The 23,212-nt window shown below is 36.7% G+C and overlaps 1 protein-coding gene across 1 annotated transcript in view; it reads left to right on the forward strand.

Moving 5' to 3' along the window:
- PLA2G4A (phospholipase A2 group IVA) overlaps window positions 1–19,067 on the forward strand; it is a 136,411-nt gene extending 117,344 nt beyond the window's left edge. Inside the window, exons 15-17 of the mRNA XM_082666782.1 lie at window positions 6,406–6,601; window positions 8,088–8,245; window positions 18,470–19,067. Of these exons, the coding sequence (XP_082522908.1) occupies window positions 6,406–6,601; window positions 8,088–8,245; window positions 18,470–18,601 (486 nt within the window). The 3' untranslated portion in view covers window positions 18,602–19,067. The remainder of the gene's footprint in view (window positions 1–6,405; window positions 6,602–8,087; window positions 8,246–18,469) is intronic.
- The last annotated feature ends 4,145 nt before the right edge of the window (window positions 19,068–23,212 follow it).

Consider the following 23,212-nt stretch of genomic DNA (forward strand, 5'->3'; position numbering starts at 1 on the left):
GCTACCATGATAGTTTAGAAGCTCATTCTGGTGGTAAGAGAAGCTGATTATTCATTTCACCAATGGGAGTGTAAAATGTCAAAGCCATCATTTTATATATGAATCAGAGCTCCACTACATTAATGAACTGATATTGGAAGAAGGTTTTAGAATATTACTTTGTACCTCTAAAAAGAACCATTGTACTTTGTCTAGTTTTTAAACATACTTTGATTCACTATTTCCAATTAAGAAGAATACTTGTAAAAAATTTGGAAATTTGGAATATACATCAAGTGCTCCTGCTATTCATAGACAATGGCTACTGATACTTTGGTTTTTACTTTTTTTCTCTCTTCACTGTGTGTGTGCGTGCATGTGTGTGTGTTTATCAACACTAGGGTCATATATTTTTGCTTCTTTCTACTTAAAGTTACATTGTGAGCATTTTACTATGCCATTAAATATTTTAAAAAACATAATTTTAAGCACAGCATGATATCTTTATATGTGGTTATGCATGAATTTATTTAACGATGCTCTCTTTTCACCGTTTAGGTTATTGCTATCTTGTCACCTTTTTCCTCTAATGATCATCCTTGTGCATGAGTCTTTAATCACACTTTTTATTATTTCTTTAGTTGGCTTCTTAGATATTCATTAGTTAAGATTTTTAATAAGTACTTCCAGATCACTTTCCAAAAAAGCTGCACCATTTTACATTACTATATTAGATTGTACATGCAAGCCCTTGTTTTACACAGCTTTGCTGGCATGAAAAAAATATTACAGCTGTGCATGCTAATAGATGTGCTTTAGAATTATTTTGTCAGTTCCTTACATCCTACCCCTCTTCCTCATATATGAATATGTACTTTATCCTTTAACTATTGGTTAAATTGGTTATTGGTTAATATATCCCTTAACTAACCTTTAACTATCCTTTAACTACTGGTTTAGTATAGCATGAAGCCTATAATTCTGGAATGAATCAGAGACTTAATATAAAGGAAACTGCAATATATTATATGTAATACATTTTTTCCTCCAAAAATGAACTTCAGGAAATTCAAAGTGAACAAAATGAACTTTTCAGGCTCATTTGGAATACTGAAAATGATTTTTTAAACTTATGAGTGTTGTTATATAGAGTGTCATTATAATAATATTCATTTCAATATGGATCTAAAAGATTACTCATCTATAATTTTTAAATTAATAAAAATATACTATTAATGCTAAAGTAGAATAGTTATTTTAGGTATAATATTGTAAGGTTTAAAAATTGAATCTACATCAAAGTTTTGATCATAAAAATAAGCCAGGGTCTTCATATTCAGGTCTGCAAAATAAACAGACTAAATTTAAGGGGGAAATAATTTTGGATGTCTTGAGGAGAAAACAAGGAATATAGGGAAATTTAGTTTACTACTGGAGAGTTTTGTCCTTTACCTTACAAAATTTTATGGAGAATAATAGATTTGGGTTGCTATGCCATAAATTGTTATTTTATATTATGTTGCTGTATATTGGACATAAATCTCACTGTTTTTCAGGCCTTTTAAAATGCTCAATGACCAGAAGCCAGAACTATGCGTTCATTCTCTTAAAAGAGAAAGAAAGGGGAATTCCCTGGCAGTCCAGTGGTTAGGATGCCGCACTCTCACTGCCGAGGGCCCAGGTTCGATCCCTGGTCGGGGAACTAAGATCCCACAAGCTGTGTGGCACAGCCAAAAAAATAAAATAAGATAATAAATAAATAAAAATAAAAGGAAAGAAGGAAGGAGAGGAGGCAATGAAGGAAGGAGAAAAAGAAGAGAGAAGCAAGGAAAATTTTAAATGAGCCAGTCTTTATAAATTATAGAAGCAATATATCTAAATTAACTTTATCTCCCTATATTTTCATTCAAGGTCAAAATTTCATTTACCCACAAATAACACAGAAAAAGAATCTGTATTTTTCCACACTAACTTGATTTATTTATTGACCTTATGGCATGATCCTTGGTTTAGAACCTCTGTATATGATGTACTTATGGTTTTTAGGTTGGATGAAACCAGCATGGCCAAACCAATCCAAGCGTTAGCTCTGTGGGCGTCAGTCCACCATGTCTGATGAAAGGAACTGCATGTTATTAAATGAAGCATTTACAGATTTACCTCTTGTGTTAGTTTCCTGGGGCTGCAGTAACAAATTACCACAAACATGGTGGCTTAAAACAAGAGAAGTGTATTCTCTCACAGTTCTGGAGGCCAGAAATCGAGATCAAGGTGTCCTCAGGGCCACACTCCCTCCAAAAGCTCTACAGGAGAATTTTTCCTTGCCTTTTCCAGTTTCTAGTAACTCCAGGCTTTCCTTGGCTTGTGGCTGTATAACTCCAATCTCAGCCCCTGTCTTCCTATGGCCTTCTCCTCTGCGTGTGTGTTCTTGTAAGAACATGTGTCTTTGGATTTATGGCTCACTCAGCTAATCCACAATGATCTCATCTCCATACCCTTAATTACATTTGCAAAAACCCCTTCTCCAAATGAGGTTGCCTTCACAGGTCTTGGGGGTTGAGGGCATGGACTTGTCTTTTGGAGGGCCACCATTCAACCCATTACACCTGTATTGGTCATGGAGGATCAGATGCCTTGTGATAAGGAGATATACCCAACATTAATTTCTCCTTACATATTTTGGTGAATGTATAGTAACCTCTTAGTGAAAAAGAACTAAGGAGAAGTACAAAGTGCTCTGTAAATTCTATACACTGTTAGATATAGAAAATTATTTCATGTCTATTGCATTATAAAGCTCTTGGAACCTAATATAATACATTTTTTGGAAGTGGGAATGACCATAACCACAAAATAATGAATTCTAAATTGTTGTTTATATTCATTGTATCTTATACAATTGTTGCTTCAATAATTTTTAAAAATTCTGTAAACTTATTTACACAATTATACTCCATACCTCTCCCCAATCAAAAAATAGATTTTGAATAATGATAAATATCTTAGAAAACACATAGCCCAGGTTTATACAGAAAAAAAACCCTCATTTCCTCTAGAGAAAAGCTAATTTATTATACATATATAAATTTAATTTAAGTATATATTTATTTACATATATAAATAAATAAAATGGCATATATATGCCATTAACACTATAGTTTGAATATATTTCTATGTTATTTAGATTGTTTTTCCTATCTTTCAAGATGTTTTAGTACTTAAAAATGAGCACAAATATCTTACAAAGTATCACTTGGAAGGACACTATCAAGTTTTTATCTCCACAGAAAATCATTTTAGTTAGTACTACGTGAATTTACCATGAATTAGCCTGTGGAAATCTGAACTGTCTGAGGTGTCAAACAATAACCAAAATGGATGGTTAGAACACAGTTCTGGCATATTGCTGTAATTTGTGGAGCAGCAATTTTTTTGCTCACTGCATTCTTCTAAAATACTCTTTTCAAACTCGTCTGCTCTACTTATAGTTGTGTCATTGTTTCTTAGCCATTACAGACAGAGAAACAAGACATCAGAGAGGAGATGGCTTTTCCATCCTGTAATCACTGCCTTTATAGTCATCAGTTTTTAATCTTTTCCATGTCAGGATCATATAAGGAAAGGGAAAGTTTCTATCACTTCCTGATTCCAGCGTAAAATATTTATCTAAAAATAGCTCGGTCTTTTACCTCACACAATTCCCCTTTTCCTCTTTCTCCACACATCCACACATCACTGGTCATACCCTTGAGTCATGTTTGGAAACACTAGAAAGCTCCTTCTTTTCCTTGTTCTCACGCAATTCCACAGCGTGAACTTTTAGTTTTATTTTGATGTTGAATAATCCTTAATGAATAACTGGGAACAGTGCTAGACAAGAAATAACAGGCTGAATAATTCAACTGAACAGGAAGAAAAATGATTTAGAGATAAAAGTTTTCTCAAGTTTCTAACAAGCAATTATTCATATATATGTATGGGATTTTCTGTAAAATATAATCACATTTAGCTTAACAGTTCATGAAACAAATGCTTTAATATAAATCAAATCCTTTGTTCTCCCAGATTTTTATTTCTCAGTAAATGGCATTGAGAGAGTCGATCAACTTAAAATTCACAACATTCTAGAAGCATCAGGAACAGTGAAAGTTCAATGAAAAACATATTTTTCTCTGAATTTAAGGTGCTATTTTATTTTTTTATTTATTTTTAACATCTTTATTGGAGTATAATTGCTTTACAATGGTGTATTCGTTTCTGCTTTATAACAAAGTGAATCAGCCCTCTTGCGTCTCCCTCCCACCCTCCCTATCCCACCCCTCTAGGTGGTCACAAAGCATAAGGTGCTATTTTAAAGTACTTGTTTTCTTAAATATAAATTACTGAGTTTTTAAAAATACATGATCTCATTTAATCCTCACAGCAATGTTCAGGAAGATAATAGTGCTAACTTTATTTTACAACTCATTTATGTATATATGAGTTGCTGAGAAATAAGAAATAGCTGAAATGTAGATAAAATGGGATTGGGAGCCTGCTATTTCAAGGATAGTACACAACCTGGTCCACGTGCGTTTGTTGTTACTTATGATCCCTATGGTGCCATTAGGAGAGCATCACTGCATAATTCCTCCCACAAAATAATTTCTTCCCTGTTTAGCTGTAGTGATAAGCGGTTTGTCTCAGATCACCGAGCTTGCAAGTCAAGATGTGCTGGGCCTTTCAGGCTGTACAGCCCAGGCATGAAGCCATCCATCATGTTCCCTGCCTCTTCCATACTGCACTATCATATCTATTTCTTATATTTCCCATTGATTTATAATCCCTAAGTATCCAAGGACAGCCTCTCTCTTACGCCTAGAATATAGGTGCTCAATTATAACGTTGAATGAATTAATAAGCACTGTGAGGAAATAGTCCAGGTATACTGCAAAATCTCATGGCAAATAAATACTTTTTTCATAGCATTTGCCACAGTTTTAAACCTGAAGTGTTATTTGATTACTACCAGGCTATGTACATCCCATAAGAACAAGAGTTTCACTCAGTGTTATGTCCCCACCTCCTAGCATGGAACTTAGATTGGCAACTAATGATTATCATTGAATGAATCAATGTGATTACAAGGGTAGTTAAAAAACTTAAGATGATAGTGATCATTTCTCTAAAACTTCCCTCCTTTAGGGATTTCCCCAATACCATTGCTATCTCTCTTACTTTTTCCTCTTTTCTTTCTTCACTTTTCCCCTTCCATCTCTTTTCTTCTCTTTACTGGCATTTATTTGTCAAATATTTGCATAGCATGAAATGACAGGCATGGTTCTAAATACTGCACTCATTAATTTATTTAATTCTAACAGCAGTCTTATGAAACATGTACTATCATTGCCATCTTTACTTTATATTTGAGGATATTGGGTGTGGAGACATTAAGGAACATGCCCAAAGTCCCAGAGCTTGCACTTTAACTCAGGCAATCTGGCCCCAGAGTTGGTGCTTTTCCCACTACCACAGTCTGCTTCTTATTTGTCCTTTTTGCCCTTCAGCTGCATTTCAGTAGAAATAAGCTCTATTCGCTGCATCTCTCTGTATTGATTTATGTTCTTTAGTTTAAATGTAATTATTTTTTGTGCTTACCCATGGTGCTAGTCAGCCTTGATGCAGAAACAAACCTGAAACCTCAGTAGTCGACAGCAACCTTGTATTTCTTGGTCACGTTACATGTCAGTGGATGCACATCAGCTCTGTGGCTGTGTGCCAGGTGTCTTCTCATTCCAGTAAGGATGTATAAGCCTTTTATCCGGAAGGAAGTTCATATGTGGAAGCAATGACAATCTGCTACACCCATTAACTAACTCTTGGTTCCTCTGTATGGCCAATTCTTGGCCACTGCACATAGAATAACAAATGATGCCAGAAGCTCAGCTTCTTTTCATAAACAAAAGAAAAAAAAAGCTAATTCAGGGCAACTCAATGTTTTTGCATTCAGAAAATGTATTAATTTTTAATCAGTTTTGTGGAGAAGATGCAGGTAAAAAATCAGTAACAGAGTGCTCCTCATTCTGCTTCAACAATTTCTTTTTGACTCTGAAGGGTTAAAAAGCATTCACTTGGCTTATAAATGCCCAGAACTCATAATATATGCTTATTTCTCTAGCAATTGCATCGACGTAATTTCATTCAGTTCAGTTCATTAATAATTTTTCAATGCCTCCTATGGAACTAGTCCTATACAAAAAGTTGACAAAATAATAGTGAGTTTGTTTATGGAGTCATTTTATATATTTTGAGATTGATAAGCTTCTTAAGAACAGGGTCATTTTTCATCCTAGCAAGGAGCATACTGCTAGCACACAGTAGACACCTAACTAATATTGAATAATGTGCAGACCAACTGAACAAATGATCTTTCCCTCTCTTCCATAGGAACTTCTACTTGCAGAAAAGTGGGCTAAAATGAATAAGCTCCCCTTTCCAAAGATCGATCCTTATGTGTTTGATCGAGAAGGACTGAAGGAATGCTATGTCTTTAAACCCAAGAATCCTGATGTTGAGAAAGATTGCCCAACCATCATCCATTTTGTTCTGGCCAACATCAACTTCAGAAAGTACAAGGCTCCAGGTACATTGGGAGTTATATTCTGTAAAGTAGAAATCTGATAAAGACTAACATTAAGCCGGTTCATGCTGACACTGCCATACCAGCTATTACAACATTGAACACTTCCCTTACCTTGATAAATGGCTACTATCCTGAGACCCCGAGTACTCCCCCTCTTTCTTAGCCCAAGACCCCCTGGCTCCTCATTATTCAGAAACTGAAGGGTGAACAACTAGCTCAGTAAAAATCTCCACAACCTCAGATTGTATTTGTTCTGATTGAATGGTACCCTTGTCATAGGCATTGTTAAATACTTTAAATACTACCCTTGTAAGGGAGGCTTTGTTTCAGAAAAAATCATGCAAAAAATTCTGGGAATGTTAACTGGCCATAAAAATTAATGTTATCTAGCAGTACGATATAGCTAGTAATTTCAGCTTGCCATGTTATATTCCATACAAAAAAAAGAGAATCAAATTTAAGGCATTTTGTTTTGCCACATCCAGAGGAGTCTATAGACTCTTCTGTATCCTGGAAGATACTGATTAACAAAAGGCGATCTAGAGATTGACAGGCAAGATGCTAAATGCCTCAAAATCATATTATTTTAGGACCAGAAAATGTAGCTGTGAAAGGACAGACAAAAAATAGTCATGGAGAAGACAGTGATCTTCTTCTAGATAGTGGAGGGAGTCAGAGAAAAAAATCAAGAGAGGTGGAGATTATCATGTCATACTTCAACACAAGAGAAGGAAGAATTTGTTGGCATTTTTAGTTATTGAACAGTGGAATACTTAAAACCTAGAAAATTTTGAATTTTCTATCACTATTAATTCTCAAAAATAGGATGTGGAGGGGATTCCTGTGACATGAAGACAATTAATTAATGTTTGGATTTGGATTCTACCAGAAGCAGATTCCAAGCAAAGCGTTCAAGTGAAAATGGTTTATTTGGGTGAACTAGGAAACTTTAGTAAGAGAGCAGGGAACTGATAAAGGGAAGAAAGGCGGACAACAAAAGATGTGTTAGTAAGCTGCTACCACGAGGAGAACCTGATCCTGCTGGGAAACTCTAGGAAATGAAATAGAACCTATGGTCTGGAATCATCCTTCCCACTTACACAGCAAGCGGCAAGGGAACTGGGGAATTTATATACCAACACCATAGAGTCTTTGGTTGACTGCTTCCTGGGACAGAGTATTATCTACTGGAATTTCCAGCCTGATGCTAGTGAGCAAAGCATCCTTGAACAGTAACAGGAAGGAGTAGAAAGCTCTTAGGCACAGAGATGCTGCTATTGGCAACTGGAAGTTGCCCAGTCAGAACACACGAAAATGGTCAAGTCCAGGAAATATAGACAGAGGCCTAATAGTGTATACTAAGGATTATATGACCCCTGAAGGGGCTACCAATGTTGTGTTTATGGCTATTTGTATGTTTTATGCTCTGGATTTTAGAGGTAATTTGTGGTTTTCAAAATAACACCATTTGAGACTCTTATATTAGGTGTTCCAAGAGAAACTAAGGAAGAGAAAGAACTAGCTGATTTTGATATTTTTGATGACCCTGAATCACCATTTTCAACCTTCAACTTTCAATACCCAAATCAAGCATTCAAAAGGCTGCATGATCTGATGTACTTCAATACCCTGAACAACATCGATGTAAGTATCTCCTACAATCATTGACAATGTCAAATACTTCCATATAACATGAACATAGCAATACCTCATTTTAATTAATTAAAAGTAAGGTTTACGAACGACACCCAAACTGTACCATTTTATTTTTCATGAATTATTCTATTAATCTCCAGAAGAACCCCATAAAATTCACAAATAAGAAAACAAATGCCTCCAAATTGGCAGAGCCCACATTTCATAATATTATTTGATTGAAGGATAGTTATCCTCAGCTTCTTTCCCAAAGTATCTAGTGTATTTCTCATATGAAAAAATAAATTTTAATTAGGAAGAAAAGTGATAAAATGGAAATATAAGAGTGAGAAAGTGAGTGTAACCAGAAGTATAGTTAATCTGCAAAAATAGCATGACTTTTCATGGATACACTCATGCTTTTAAATGTCTTTATTTTTGTGGATCTTAGAAATGTCTCCCAAAGTCGCAGTGTCTCCATTTTTAGCCCTGGAGATATCAAGTATGCTTTGCTTCAGAAATATAAGAAACAAGTCATTCTCTTCAGTATTATTCCAATCACTAGTTTATCTGCTGCTAAAATTCTGTCTCTGTGTAAAATTCTTTAGCTGCTAACTCACCATTTAGGACCACTGTTGTGTAATTGGAATCACGTTGGCTTGCGGTTCCACGTCATAGTGTCTGACAAATGGTTATCAGTCGTAAAAGCCCAAGTTCATTGGCCTAATCGGATTTTGCACATTAGAAAAAAAGAATAAAAGAAAAAGAAAGAAAGAAATCAAATGGAGAGGGAAAGTTATCATGCCTGATTTGTCAGTCTTTTTGGAGACTGTATGAATGGAGTAAAAGAATGTACCGTGCAAATGAGTCTTCCGTGCATACGAGATTTAATTACATTTTGTGATCTAATAGAATACTGGCACATCTAGTTTGCTTGTTTGTTTAGTTTGGTCTGAAACTAGTAATGATCAATTGTGTGCAGTTATAACAGTTACACCATAATACGTTTATTAATCAATGTCTTTAATTTTTGTAAGCATATAAAATTTTTCCCAATAACCTTCAGTTTCTGCAACTCTAAAGTGTTTCTTGTCAGCCTTCATTTGTGAATATGTGATAATTCAAGTAAAACACGCTTAACAACATTTATAGAATATATCATTGTCTAAATAGATTTATTCCTTTTCGTTTTCTTTTATATTATTCAGTGAAAATCAGAAATCCATATGCTACATTGTTTCTGTGGTGATGGTGAAAATTTAAAGAATATTAAGAGAAAATCAGCATTTTAATCTATGATTCATAGGGAGCAAACAGACATTCTCAAAATGCAGTTGTGTTTTATGAAACCTCATGCTGTTAAAATAGAAAAGAACTAAGGGTTAATACAGGAGTAATCCTGTATTTCCAGTATGAAGCCAATAAACTCAAAATTGTGTTTTGTACTCCTTGGGATGAAATGTATTAAACTTGATCAGTTGTCCTAAAATGGAAAAAAATAGCTTATAGGAATATATAAATACCCTATTGGACTTGGGAAAATAAAAGGACACATACACAAAAGTATATCTGTATATAGACATACATGTATATGTACGTGTGTGTCTATATATATATGTAACTTACACAACTACATTTCTCTCATTGTTTTCAGTTTTGGTTTATGTAAAACCTTGTAAGCTATTGTCTGTAAAGAATGATATAGTTCTATTTATATATTTTACAAACATTCTTCAAAGTAATTTGTTTGACACATAGATGAAACAGTTAAAGCCTGAACAAAACCAGACTGAATTCCAAAATAACTGTCCTGAGCTCATCAGTTACAGATTTTTCACAAGCCGTTTAATTAAGCAGGTTTTAATTGCTCCTAAGAAGTTTTCTCACACAGTAAGTAGAAGCAAGGTCATAGACTTTATATCATGTTTAGCTCTTAGATGGGCTATTTGTGTGACTTTGAATAAGCTACTTAAACTTCTTGAGCCTCAGTTTCCTCACCTCTGAAACAGGTGTCACAGCACCTATCATAGTGGCAGTATAGTGAATCTTGAATCAGGTGACGTATGAACAGTGCCCTGCAAACAGAAGCTGCTTAATAAATGGGAACCATAACTATGTGTGTCTGTATCCCAGAATTAAGAATATAGACAAGTCAATATAGGTAATGGCAGCCTAGGCAGTAAATGCATATATTTTTTGAATGAATGCATGTAGGCTTCCTCTTAAATTATATGACCATTTAGACTTCTGTTCAAGTGATTCTTGGTTGTATATGTGTGTGTGTGTGTGTGTGTGTGTGTGTGTGTGTGTGCGCCTCATACCCAGGTAAGACTTCAGTTTTCACTGACATGTATCTCTCCCTTGATGACTCCCATTCCCTGCTTTTAACCAGGAAAACACATTTTATCAGAATCAAAGCTTCTTGGTAAGTGATGATAAAGAAAGAACAGACAAACTCTGAGGTAGGATGCTGGGTCACTAGGCTCAATCATGAGCCAAATCGCTCATTTTCACACGATTCGACGAGAGTAGGTGACTTATTCACGCCGCAGCAACACAACACATGTTTACTTGCCACAGACTGTTGGAATTTTTCACCAATTGTGGACACTGTGTATATAAACTCTTCTAATGCAAAGACATCTGACTGCCAATCCCACGGAGGCAGTTTTCAACTTTGTGGCCACCACCACCGTGGCTTAAGGCAAATTTTCATCTTCAATTCACATTCTGACTTAAACCTTTACTTTGAAAATGTCAACCTGTCTCCGACAGCTCTGTTGCTGTGCTTCTGTTGCTTCATTTTCCCCAGAGATTCTAGCAGCCCTGCTTTGCTGAAGCTAAATTCCAGTTCATCTTCAGAGAACTTCTGTTTCTGCTCACTTCATGACAGCAGGCTGGGTTTCTCATTAGTGTCGGGTTTCTGCACTTACTCAGTCCTCCCAAATTCCTTTTCACCGAACGTTGCCTAAGTGCTTTTTACAATGGCAGCATTTCATGGGGGTTTTTCTGTGTCTTTTTTTTTATTTTAAGAAACCTAATATATAGTGACTTACACTGGTAGACATGTGGTATGTGGAAAATGCAGAGGCTTTCGAGTTAAACCAAATTGGGTACTCAGATTTTTGCTTGTGCCTCTTCGCTAGGTGACGTTGGGCATGTTGATTAACCTTTCCAAATTTTACTTTCCTCATTTGTAAAAGGAAACAATGATACAGATTTTTATAGGATTGGGATGAGGATTAAGTAAAAGAATATAATTTAAGAGCTTGGCGCGTACGAGACACTCAGTTGAAACAGGTAATATGTTAGTGATAATAATTACTATCCGTGTCCAAATTTATCTTCTGCTTTTAATTATAAACTTAAACCCTTTAAAAACAATGACTTGCCTTATTTACCTTGTATCCTCCAGAGGTACTGATCACAATGCCCGACACCTAAAATAAATATGCAACAAAATTTTCATAAGTCATTTAAAAAATGTCATCGACTTACTGGCAGAAACTGTTGAAGAGTTTAATGTAATAGGAGGAACGAGTAGTGAGTGTCAGGATACAGGGCCTGTTGGTGGGAGGCAGATGCCTGACTGTGGAGAATCTCCAGGCCATGTATGCCTGGCCAGGTAGCGTGACTACATGCTGTACCCATAAACTACCACCTCAATCTAGAGGAAATACACTTTCTGAGGTCTCTTTTCCAGGACCAGTTATCACAGGAAAATGTACTGTTATGCAGTCTCACTCATTCAGTTTATTCATTCAGTTGGCATATTCTAAAGACAGTGACAGCATATGCCAATGCTGCATAATCATGAGCTTTTAAAATTCTTTCTCCAGTGATCCTGTAAAGTGTTAAATATTAAGGGTTAATTAAAATGAGGAAAAGTGTATATCCAGAAGTACTGGTATTTACTTCTTCATTTACTGATATTTCATCATCATGTTAAGAGTGTCTAGGTACAAGTTAAAGTTTTTATCTTTTACAAAATAATTTAGAAGCTTATTATGTATCATAGCCTTATTTTTTTATGTGATATCTCTAGGCATTTCTTTTTAATTGAAGTATAGCTGATTTATAATACTGCGTTAGTTTCAGGTGTATAGCACAGTATTCAGTTATACATATATGGATATCTATATCTACATCTATATCTCTCTATATATATGTTCCCTTTCAGGTTTTTTTTCCCTTTCAGGTTATTACAAAATATTGAGTATAGTTCCCTGTGCTATACAGTATGTCCTTGTTGGTTATAATGGCCTTCTATATCAGACCCAAATTCATTTACCTTTAATGCTACCTATAATCTTTTTATATCTTATTTACTTATTAATTCAATACATATTTATTGAGTATCTACTGTGTTGTATCCTTAGGAACTAAGGATACAGCAATGCACAAAACAAAAAGAACAAGGAAAACTTTTGAGTGCTTAATATAAGCCAGATATTTCCTTTTCAAATATTCAGCATTCACAACTGGCCCATGAGGTAGGTATTTTTTATTCCCATGTGAGGAAACCGAATCATGGATTACGTAGGCTGATTGCTAGAAGTCACACTTTTATGTTGAGGAGCTGAGATGGGGCCAAAGGTTTTTTTCTCACTCTTTCCTCCCTTTTGAACCATCTATCTTTCAAGAAGACTTATGTCCTAGTATACCCCAAACACAGCTTCCTTTCCAGCCGAACCACTTCCCAGATGTTTCCTGTACATGCCATGACCTTCCATCTTTAGCCTCTTTATGAGATTATCCTTTTACTGAGAATGCCCAGTCTTTCCTCTCCACTTATCAAATCCTGCTTGTCCTTCAACTCAACTCAAATCTCATTGTCTCCATGAGTTGAGCTTTATCCTATTTAATTGACCTCCAGTGAGCACCTTCTGGGCAGTCATTAATTTCACAAATTTTTATTCTTCCCCTTCCGTGTTCTAAGTGCTGGGATAAAACATGACAAGACTACTTAAGGCCCCTACTTTCATGACACTATTGGGAAGCAGGCATTAGCCAGTAAATCCACAGTAATTTACTGCAGAATATCTTCTTGCATTCTGCTATATTTATAATTTTTATTTCTCTCTCAAAATATACCTTAACTTTCTTTTAAGGCTCATTTTAAAATTTCTGTTGTGCGAATCCAGTACTTACTTTTGGAGCGCTTCCAATCTCACGTCTCTAAATTTGTTCCTTTGGGGGAAAGATTACATTTTTCATGTTTTCTTTTTTTTCTTTATGCCTTTACTGCCAAATATTTAAAGGATCTGGCAAATTGGGAGACTATTAAATGGCACAGGTGAAAGATGACACCAGTCTTATTTGGGGATAGGTGATGGGGATGAAGAGGGTTGAGATATAAGGACCCCTGCAAGGATAAAACTGACGGGAAGGATTTGGTCTCTCAATGACTTTTGGGGGGGGAATGAAAGAGGAAATTAGGTGTAAACACTATTGATGATGACTCCTAGTATCATTTTAAAAAATAGGAAGACTCAAATATATCGCCTTTTCAAACACATCTCATTGTACCATGTGTCATGCCGAAAGGTTTGAATTTAGCAACTGATGTAACGCTGAGCTCAGCCACTTCTGTTGACATCACAGGATTATACATCAGGGGTCCCCAACCCCCGGGCCAGGACCAGTGCCTGTTAGGAACCGGGCCGCACAGCAGGAGGTGAGCAGCGGGCAAGTGAGCGAAGCTTCATCTGTATTTACAGCCGCTCCCCATCGCTTGCGTCGCCACCTGAGCTCCGTCTCCTGTCAGATCGGCAGCGGCATTTGATTCTCATAGGAGCGCGAACCCTACTGTGAACTGCGCATGCGAGGGATCTAGGTGGCGCGCTCCTTATAAGAATCTAATGCCTGATGATCTGAGGAGGAGCTGAGGCGGTGTTGCTAGGGCTGGGGAGCGGCTGCAAATACAGATGATCGTTAGCAGAGAGGTTTGACTGCACAGAGACCATAATAAATCAACTGCTTGCAGACTCATACCAAAACCCTATCAGTGAGTAGCAAGTGATAATTAAACTGCATCTTACGGAGTAGACTGGACATAAGCAACACACTTCGGGTGTCACTGTCTCCCATCACTCCCAGATGGGACCATCTAGTTGCGGGAAAACAAGCTCAGGGCTCCCCCTGATTTTGCAATATGGTGAGTTGCATAATTATTTCATTATATAGTACAGTGTAATAGTAATAGAAAGAAAGCGCACTTATAATAAATGTAATGCACTTGAATCATCCCGAAACCATCCCCCGCCCCACCCTCCTGCCAGGTCTGAGGAAAAATCATCTTCCATGAAACCGGTCCCTGGTGCCAAGAAAGTTGGGGACCACTGTTACACGTCACAACAAACGGGTAATCTGAAAAACCTGGTATTTAATGGTTTCACAGTGTTAATGCGCCACCTAGTGGTTTGACATGCACATTCTAATTGCATTTTTGGGTTTTTCAGCTGTAAATGTGAATATCCATTTTCCTTTAAAAGAATGGCCTGTTTACTAAAAACACCTTCCAAGGGCCAACTATGATAAACCCACTAGTTCATAATATTGCTATTGTTGATCTTTTTGTGCTCATGAATTCATTGTAAAGGAGTTGACAGCAGTCATGATTAGCACAATGTCCCCTGCAGTTTTTTTTTTTTTAAATATATTTTAAAGCTTTTTGCATTTTTGGAAAGTAAAGAACTGATTTTTAGTTTTACTTGGGTACTTCTCTGCAATGAGGGTTGGTGTGTCTCATGTTGCTTTGGTGCTCCTTTCAGTAGGAGAAACCAACTGAAAACTTGCTGACATGATCTCTAGAAAGACAGGGAGATTATTAAAAGAAGATGTAGTAGGACACATTTGATAGCAGAATTGATTTGCTGACTTTTACCATATAATAAGCCCGCTGTTGGCTATACATGGTGCATTTGTTTCTAGTAAGCTTTACAGCCTCACATCTAATTTAAATGTCCTCACGTATGGTCAGCTTAAAAATACCAACAATAAATAGATGCTAGTTGTGGAATGTTTCCTATGTGCCAGGCATTGTGCAAAGTGCTTTATATAAATGATCTCCAGTTCCCACAAAAGCCAAGATTAGTATTATTATTTCCATTTTAAAGAAGAGGAAACAGGCTCAAGGATATAAGTTAATTCCCCTTGATCTCACACAGCCAAGAAGTGACTGTGCCTGGAGGCCCTCTATCAAGGTGTCCTTCATAGGCTTGAAGCCCCCTCTTCTGTCTCCATAGAATTATGTTTCCCTTACTCATGGGAAAGATGAGGTCAGCTAATATCTGCTTTGCTTAAAAGACTCAGTAACATTTGAGCCCATTTTCCCAGAAGACCATTTTATATATATATAATTATATATATAATTTTATATTTACATAATGTTATATATAATATAATTATATATTTATAATATAGATATATAAGTATTTATATATTTATTTAAAATAAATATGTGTATTTTATATTTTCCGCATAAGACAATTTTATATATATATAGTTATATATATAATTGTCTTCTGGGGAAAATATATATAAAATTAAAAATCATAAAGCAAGCAAAGGTATCACATTCCTGTGATAAGTCCCTCTTTCTAGAATATGACAGTTTGTTTGAAGTTAGCATTAGAGAACAGAGGGCCCTGCCCATTGGGCCTTACATAAAGTCACAGAATATTAACTGCATGTTAGTGTCACCTAAGTCAAACATTTCTCTCCTCCAGGTACTGAACCCAGCTTGCCCAGTTAGATTGGATGTGAAATGGGAAAACCCTACTGTGCACACATCTCCAAGGCCAAGAGGGCCACACCAGCCCTGAGTGAGAAGGGCCAATGGTGTTCTAAACTTCTCAGACTTCCCAAGTATTCCTGCCCATGGTAAAGGGTTGAAAAGCATGTGTGTAATACCTTAACGTGGCCTCACAACCCCTGGGGAAGGGAAAAAAGTGAATCGTGGCATATTCATGTGACTTGCCTCTGACCCTAAAACTTCTGTCTCATTAGTGGATATATGTATACGTGTAACTGATTCACTTTGCTGTACAGCAGAAACTAACACAGCATTGTAAAGCAACTATACTCCAATAAAAATTAATTTAAAAAAAAAAAAACGATGAAATTGTATAGTCCTATCCTGAGAATGGAGTCTTCCTGATTTTGTCAGGGTTCAAAAACCGCAGCAGAGGGGCTTCCCTGGTGGTGCAGTGGTTGAGAGTCCGTCTGCCGATGCAGGGGACACGGGTTCGTTCCCCGGTCCGGGAAGATCCCACATGCCGCAGAGCGGCTGGGCCCGTGAGCTATGGCCGCTGAGCCTGCGCATCCGGAGCCTGTGCTCTGCAACGGGAGAGGCCACAACAGTGAGAGGCCCGCGTACCGCAAAAAAAAAAAAAAAAACCAGCATCAGAGCCAAGGTTACTATCCAGGCCTCTCTTCCAAAAGCCCATTCCCATTGCTCTGCAATAACTGCTTCAACCAAATTCCAGATTTTCTCTTCATTCCAAAAGTTCCTAACTAGGTTAACATCATACCAAAAAAAGTACATGATAATTATAATAGCAGTTCTTAGAGGTTGTATTCACCATTAATTTGGGTATATGCAAAGATTATTCTGAATAAAGAAAAGCCATCATCGATAAAATCACAAAGCATGGTGTTTCCTAGATAGAGGACATCCATGTTTTATAACTGCATTTGTTTCACTGAGGAAGCAGGGCAATTCTCCAGCAATTTATTTTCTCATTAGGATTAGGGAAAGTCTCGTACTTCCTTGTGGTCTCTCATTTCTGCTTATCTACTAACTATAAAGGACATAAATTCTAGATTTAGTAGTTACTTATTTCTTCCCTCTTACTACCTTCCCCATGAAGGACAGAATGAAGATAAATTTACCATGTTACACATATTTTATTCCCTATTTTATCAGCAAAAAATCTGAAACAGGGGCTTCCCTGGTGGCACAGTGGTTAAGAATCCACCTGCCAACACAGGGGACACGGGTTCGAGCCCTGGTCCGGGAAAGGACCCATGCTCCACATGCCGCGGAGCAACTAAGCCTGTGCACCACAACTACTAAGCCTGTGCTCTAGAGCCCGCGAGCCACAACTACTGAGCTCACACGCCACAAGTACTGAAGCCCATGCACCTAGAGCCTGTACTCCGCAACAAGAGAAGCCACAGTAATGAGAAACCCATGCACTGCAAGGAAGAGTAGCCTTCCTTCGCCGCAACTAGAGAAAGCCCGCGCACAGCAACGAAGACCCAACGCAGCCAAAAATAAATTAATAAAAATAAATTAAAAAAAAAATCTGGGACACTCCCACAACAGTTCTTTCTCTGCTGGGGGAAGGAATAGTATCTGGATACAAACTGAACAAGAGTGTAATGTGCACAGAGAAAGACAAACATCATATGGTATCACTTATATGTGGAATCTAAAAACGTACAAATGTACAAAAACGTACAAATGTACAAAAACGTACAAACTTATTTACAAGGCAGAAATAGACTCAGAAATAGACGTAGAAAACAAACTTACGGTTACCAAAGGGGAAAGGAGGGGGATAAATTAGGAGTTTGGGATTAGCAGATAACACAATACTGTATATAAAATAGATACAACAAGGACATACTGCATAGCACAGGGAACCATATTAAATACCTTCTAATAACCTATAATGGAAAAGAAACTGAAAAAGAATAGATAGATAGGTAGATAACTGAAAAAAATATATATATATAACTGAATCATTTTGCTGTACACCTGAAACTAACACAACATTGTAAGTCAACTATACATCAATTTAAAAAAAATTTTTTTAAGTGTAATGGAGATGTTGAATTTAAATATATACATGAGGGACTTCCCTAGTGGCACAGTGGCTAAGACTCCTTGCTCCCAATGCAGGGGTCCTGTTTTCCATCCCTGGTCCAGGAACTAGATCCCACATGCATGCCGCAATTAAGAGTTCACGTGCCACAACTAAGAAGCCAGTGAGCTGCAACTAAGGAGCCCACAAGCCACAACTAAGACCCGATGCGACCAAATAGATAAATAAATTAATTGAATAAAATAAATAAATATATACATGCATGACTCAGAGATTTCTCTATTTCAAAAAGAATACGATAATAAAAAGGTAAATTATATATATATATATTTTTGACCAAACAAATGTTTCAGTGAGTTCAGAACAGCACTAATTATACATCTTTTGCCTCTATTCACAGGTAATAAAGAATGCCATAGTTGAAAGCATTGAATATAGAAGACAGAATCCATCTCGTTGCTCTGTTTCCCTCAGTAGTGTTGAGGCAAGAAGATTCTTCAACAAGGAGTTTCTAAGCAAACCCACAGCATAGTTTGTGTACTGGAAAGCTTAGCAATTTCTGATGCAGAGGCAGTCTGAAATTCCGTGACAACTGGATTTAAAGGCACAGGACAGATATTAACACTGGTCTCAAGAGACTGGTTAATACTCAAAGTTGCAGTTATTTAGCTGCATAGAATAATACCCTTAAAAGTTTGTTAGATTGACAGATGATGTCAATTGCGTAAAAATATACTTAGCTACATTTTCTATCAGTATGAATTTCCTGATGCAAATGTAGGGACATATGCTGTATTTTTAGACATTCCTCACCAACTATCTTATGTGTTCCCTTTTTAAAAATGTTTCTTTTTTAGAATATTTAAAGGTTCAGTCTCAATATGGAATTCTTTGTATTGTGCGTGAATGTAAGTCACTGACTGGATTTATTTGTGCCATGAGACAACACTATTTTTTATTTATATATGCGTAGATACATATATGAAATAAATACGTCTATATACAAATGAGCAAGAGGTAACTGAGTTTTTGTTTGTTATCTTTAATGAAATATTGCACCGTTGCTATGACAGATGCTCAGATTCATGGCTTTCAAACACAAAAGTTAAACCTAAACTCAAATTTGAAACATCATTTTAAATCATGGTGATTTTTCTTAGAAAGTATGTATAATTTGTTGAGCAAATGGCATACATTTATTCAAAGTGTAGAAAAAAAAATTTAACCACTTCTAGTTTACTTTGCTGATATTACCCTGTTTGTCCAACAGAGAGCAGTTGACCTCAGAGAAGAATCCAGAAGAGTGACAAGGGCTGTATCTGCAAGGCTTGTCTTAGGGACAATCTGTATTGCATGACTGTGGTTTGTTACCATTGAACTGCTAAGGTTCAGAGTTAGTGTTCCATATATAAGGGCTTTCTCATCCTTCTTTTTTTGAGTCTACCTTTCTTTAATCTCATTGTTCATGTCTCTTTTTTCCTCTCACATTTCATTTACATTTCTACTTGTGAAGAAAGAAAAAAATGTAACAGGAAGGGAACACTTGAAAGTTCATTCTTTCATTGGTTGATTAATGCACACAGCAAATGAATGCCCACTACAGGCCACCAGGCATGTTGTAGGGTCTGAGGATACAGCACTGGACAAAACTGACAAAATTGCCTGCCTTCAAGGACCTTATATTCTAGTGGAGGTGACCAACAATAAACAATACAAATAAGTTTCTAGAATGTTACCGATAAGTCCTAAGGAGAAAATTAAAGAAGGGAAAGAAGGAGATGGAAAATATTGGGGGTGTATAATTTTAAATGGGGCCCTGGGGAAGATCACAATGAGAAAGTTAATCAGATTAAAGATGTGAAAGAGCTGAGGGGGCAGGACCTGTGGATATTTAAGGGAAGAGCATTCCCCGGCAGAGGGAATAGCAAATGCAAATGCTCTTAGGTGGAGCGCCAAGCATGTTCCAGGAACAGGAAAGAGACCAATGTGCCCAGAGCAGAGTGGGAGGGGTAACATGAATTTTCACTTATTTGTTCCAGACATAGAAATACTGTTTATATTTAATTTGTCCTTCAAAATACCCCTGTGAAATAACAAGACCAAGAGAGGTTAAGAGACTTGTCCAAGGTTAGTAAAGTCTGAGCTAGAGTCCTATGCTCTTGACCTCATGGCCTCTATATCACAATTGACAGTGCTTCCTAGAAACTAACTAGATGAACACTATAAAGACTATTGATTATAAAACTGGAATGATCTAGGGTCCTTGCTTTTTCTTTGTTCACATGCCTTCAGTTTCTTAACGCCAATAACAGAGGCTCCTTAACTAGTTCAGTGTTACCAATTTGTTCATTTATAAATTTGCTAGAGTTCTGATTTTATAAAAATACATTTTGATGACAAGTTAAATCTATAAATTTATTTTTTCATTCTATCTCTGTCTCAATGAATCACTGATAAGTGAAATGTCCTCTTAGTCTTCCTGCAAACCATCCACATGCCTCAGTGATTTGGGCTTAGTTCTTTGCCTTTTTGACATAAGCATTTGCCTGTTGTTCATGCCCATGACTGGGATCATACTTTACTTCATCTGGTGCAATCTGATCATTTTCAGGTAACTTTTTTGATAAGTAATAAAGATACCAAGATAGGGCTTCCCTGGTGGCGCAGTGGTTAAGAATCCGCCTGCCAATGCAGGGGGCACGGGTTCGAACCCTGGTCCGGGAAGATCCCACATGCCGCGGAGCAACTAATCCTGTGCACCACAACTACTGAGCCTGCGCTCTAGAGCCTGTGCTCCGCAACAAGAGAAGCGACTGCAGTGAGAAACCCGCGCACCGCAACGAAGACCCAATACAGCCAAAAATAAATAAATAAAATAAATTAATTTTAAAAAAACACCAAGATAAAAGTTTAGTATGTGTGTATGTATGTGTGTGTATGTATACATATACGCATATTTCATTCCTTCTGAAAAAAAATTTTGGACACAAATACTTTTGTTCTAATATTTAAAAACTTCATAAAAAAATTTCGGTAATCGTTCCTCTTCCTTTTCTTTCCCCCCTCTTCTCTTTTTACTTCCTAAACTATTTGATCCTAAAACCATTAGGTAGGGCAGAGACAAGTAGGTGGGGGTGGTGGTGGTCACAGAACCACAACGAATCAAAGTAGGACATGAGAACGTGAAGTGTCAAGGGGGCATCCAGGCAGAGGAAGAGCCCTGACAATGTAGATTGGTTACACACATGGAGATTAATTGAATAATTAATGTAGTAAATGTAGTGGAAGCCAGGTTTCTCAACAAATGATGAAGTTCTCAACAAATATGAAAATGAAAACCAGAATGTATTCTGTAGTATTAGGTTGAAATTGAAAGCATATATATATATATAGAGAGAGAGAGAGAGAGAGAGAGAGAGAGAGAGAGAGAGAGATTCCCTAGGTAGGTTGGTGAGAAGACATAGGACCAGTGACACCCCAAGAACAAGGAGAACACTGGTGCCCAGATTTTGGCCTTTAAATCCCATTATTTACTAAAAGAAATCCAGGCTCCTTGGAGAATTTGGTTCCAGGGCTGGGAAAAGAAAAGTATAAAATGATCCTAGACCATTTTATTCGTCAGAAAGCAAAGACGTGCTCAAAGAATGATTGGGACCTGTCAAAAACTCACAGAATCCAGATTGAAGGAACACCCACTGGCTCCATTGGGGAAATTGAGCATTAGAATAAATATTGATAGGAAGAGATTATGACTCATTGAATAATATTGGAAACCATGACTCCTTCTTGATAAATAGGTAAATAAGTTTATGGTTTAATATGGAATCAGATATTTACAACATCTCAAAGTATGCCCTTTTACAGAGTACTTATTTATTACAAAGGGAAATAAGAGTAACTTTACAATGGAGAGATCAGGCAGGCTAAGTAATAAAAATGAATATGATCAGTAACAGGACAAATTGAAATCTTGCACACCTGATACAAGGCAATGAGAAGAATGCAGCATCACTTCTGCAGTAGTCCTGTCAAAGATGTGTCACCTGCTTTCTACATCTGCAACTCTATTTCTGTTTCATAAATGAGTTCATTTGTACCATTTTTTAGATTCCACATATAAGCAATATCATATGGTTACCAGCGGGGAAAGCGGGGTACGGGGGATAAATTGGGAGATTGGGATTGACATGTACACACTACTATATACAAAATAGGTAACTAATAAGGACCTATTGAATGGCACAGGGAACTCTACTCAGTACTCTGTAATGACCTATATGGGAAAAGAATCCAAAAAAGAGTGGATATAGGTATATGTATAACTGATTCATTTTGCTGTATGGCAGAAACTAACACAACAGTGTAAATTACCTATATCCCAATAAAAAGATTTTTAAAAAGATGCATCACCTGAATTTGTTCTTGAAAAAATATCAGGAAAGCCCAAATGAGAGAAATTTCAAGCATAATTGTCTGTAATATTCAAAATTGTTAAGGTCAGGGAAAGACTAAAGAACTGTTCTAGACTGAAGATGAAAGAGACATGACAACTGAAGACGTTTCACTCTGACCTGAATTCTTGTTCCGATGAAGGACGTCACCAGGATAGCTGTTGAAACTTGAATGAGTTCTGAGGACTGGATCATAGTAAACTATCATTATTAAAATCCTGATTTTGATTGTTGTATTGTGGTTATGTAGCAGATTATCCTTGTTTGTATTAAGTACACATTAATATATTTACGTGATACAACATCATGCTGGCAACCTACTTTCAAATGACTCACAAAAGAAAAAAAATGTCTTCGAATTCTACTTGCGACCTTTCTGTAAGCTTGGCACTGTTTCAAAATGTTAAAATTAAAATTTTGGCAGCAGAATCTCGGTTGGAGGATTCTCAAAGAATTAAAGAGGTTTACATGAGTGGCTTTCATTTTATATCCATGATTTCTTCTTTTAACTCTTCTTACAGATGATCACTGTAAATACTATTTTTTCTTTACTGAATAAAAGCCAAAGAAATAAATCATAGGCTAAAAAATAGTGCTGAGGATGGAGGTTTGTCTAGGACCTCTGAGCAATAAACATTGTTATTCCTTTACACCCTGTTTTTCTTATCCCTCATGTGCTACTGACATCCATT

Source organism: Grampus griseus (assembly GCF_964374135.1).
Source record: "Grampus griseus genome assembly, chromosome: 1".
NCBI classification, from domain to species: domain Eukaryota; kingdom Metazoa; phylum Chordata; class Mammalia; order Artiodactyla; family Delphinidae; genus Grampus; species Grampus griseus.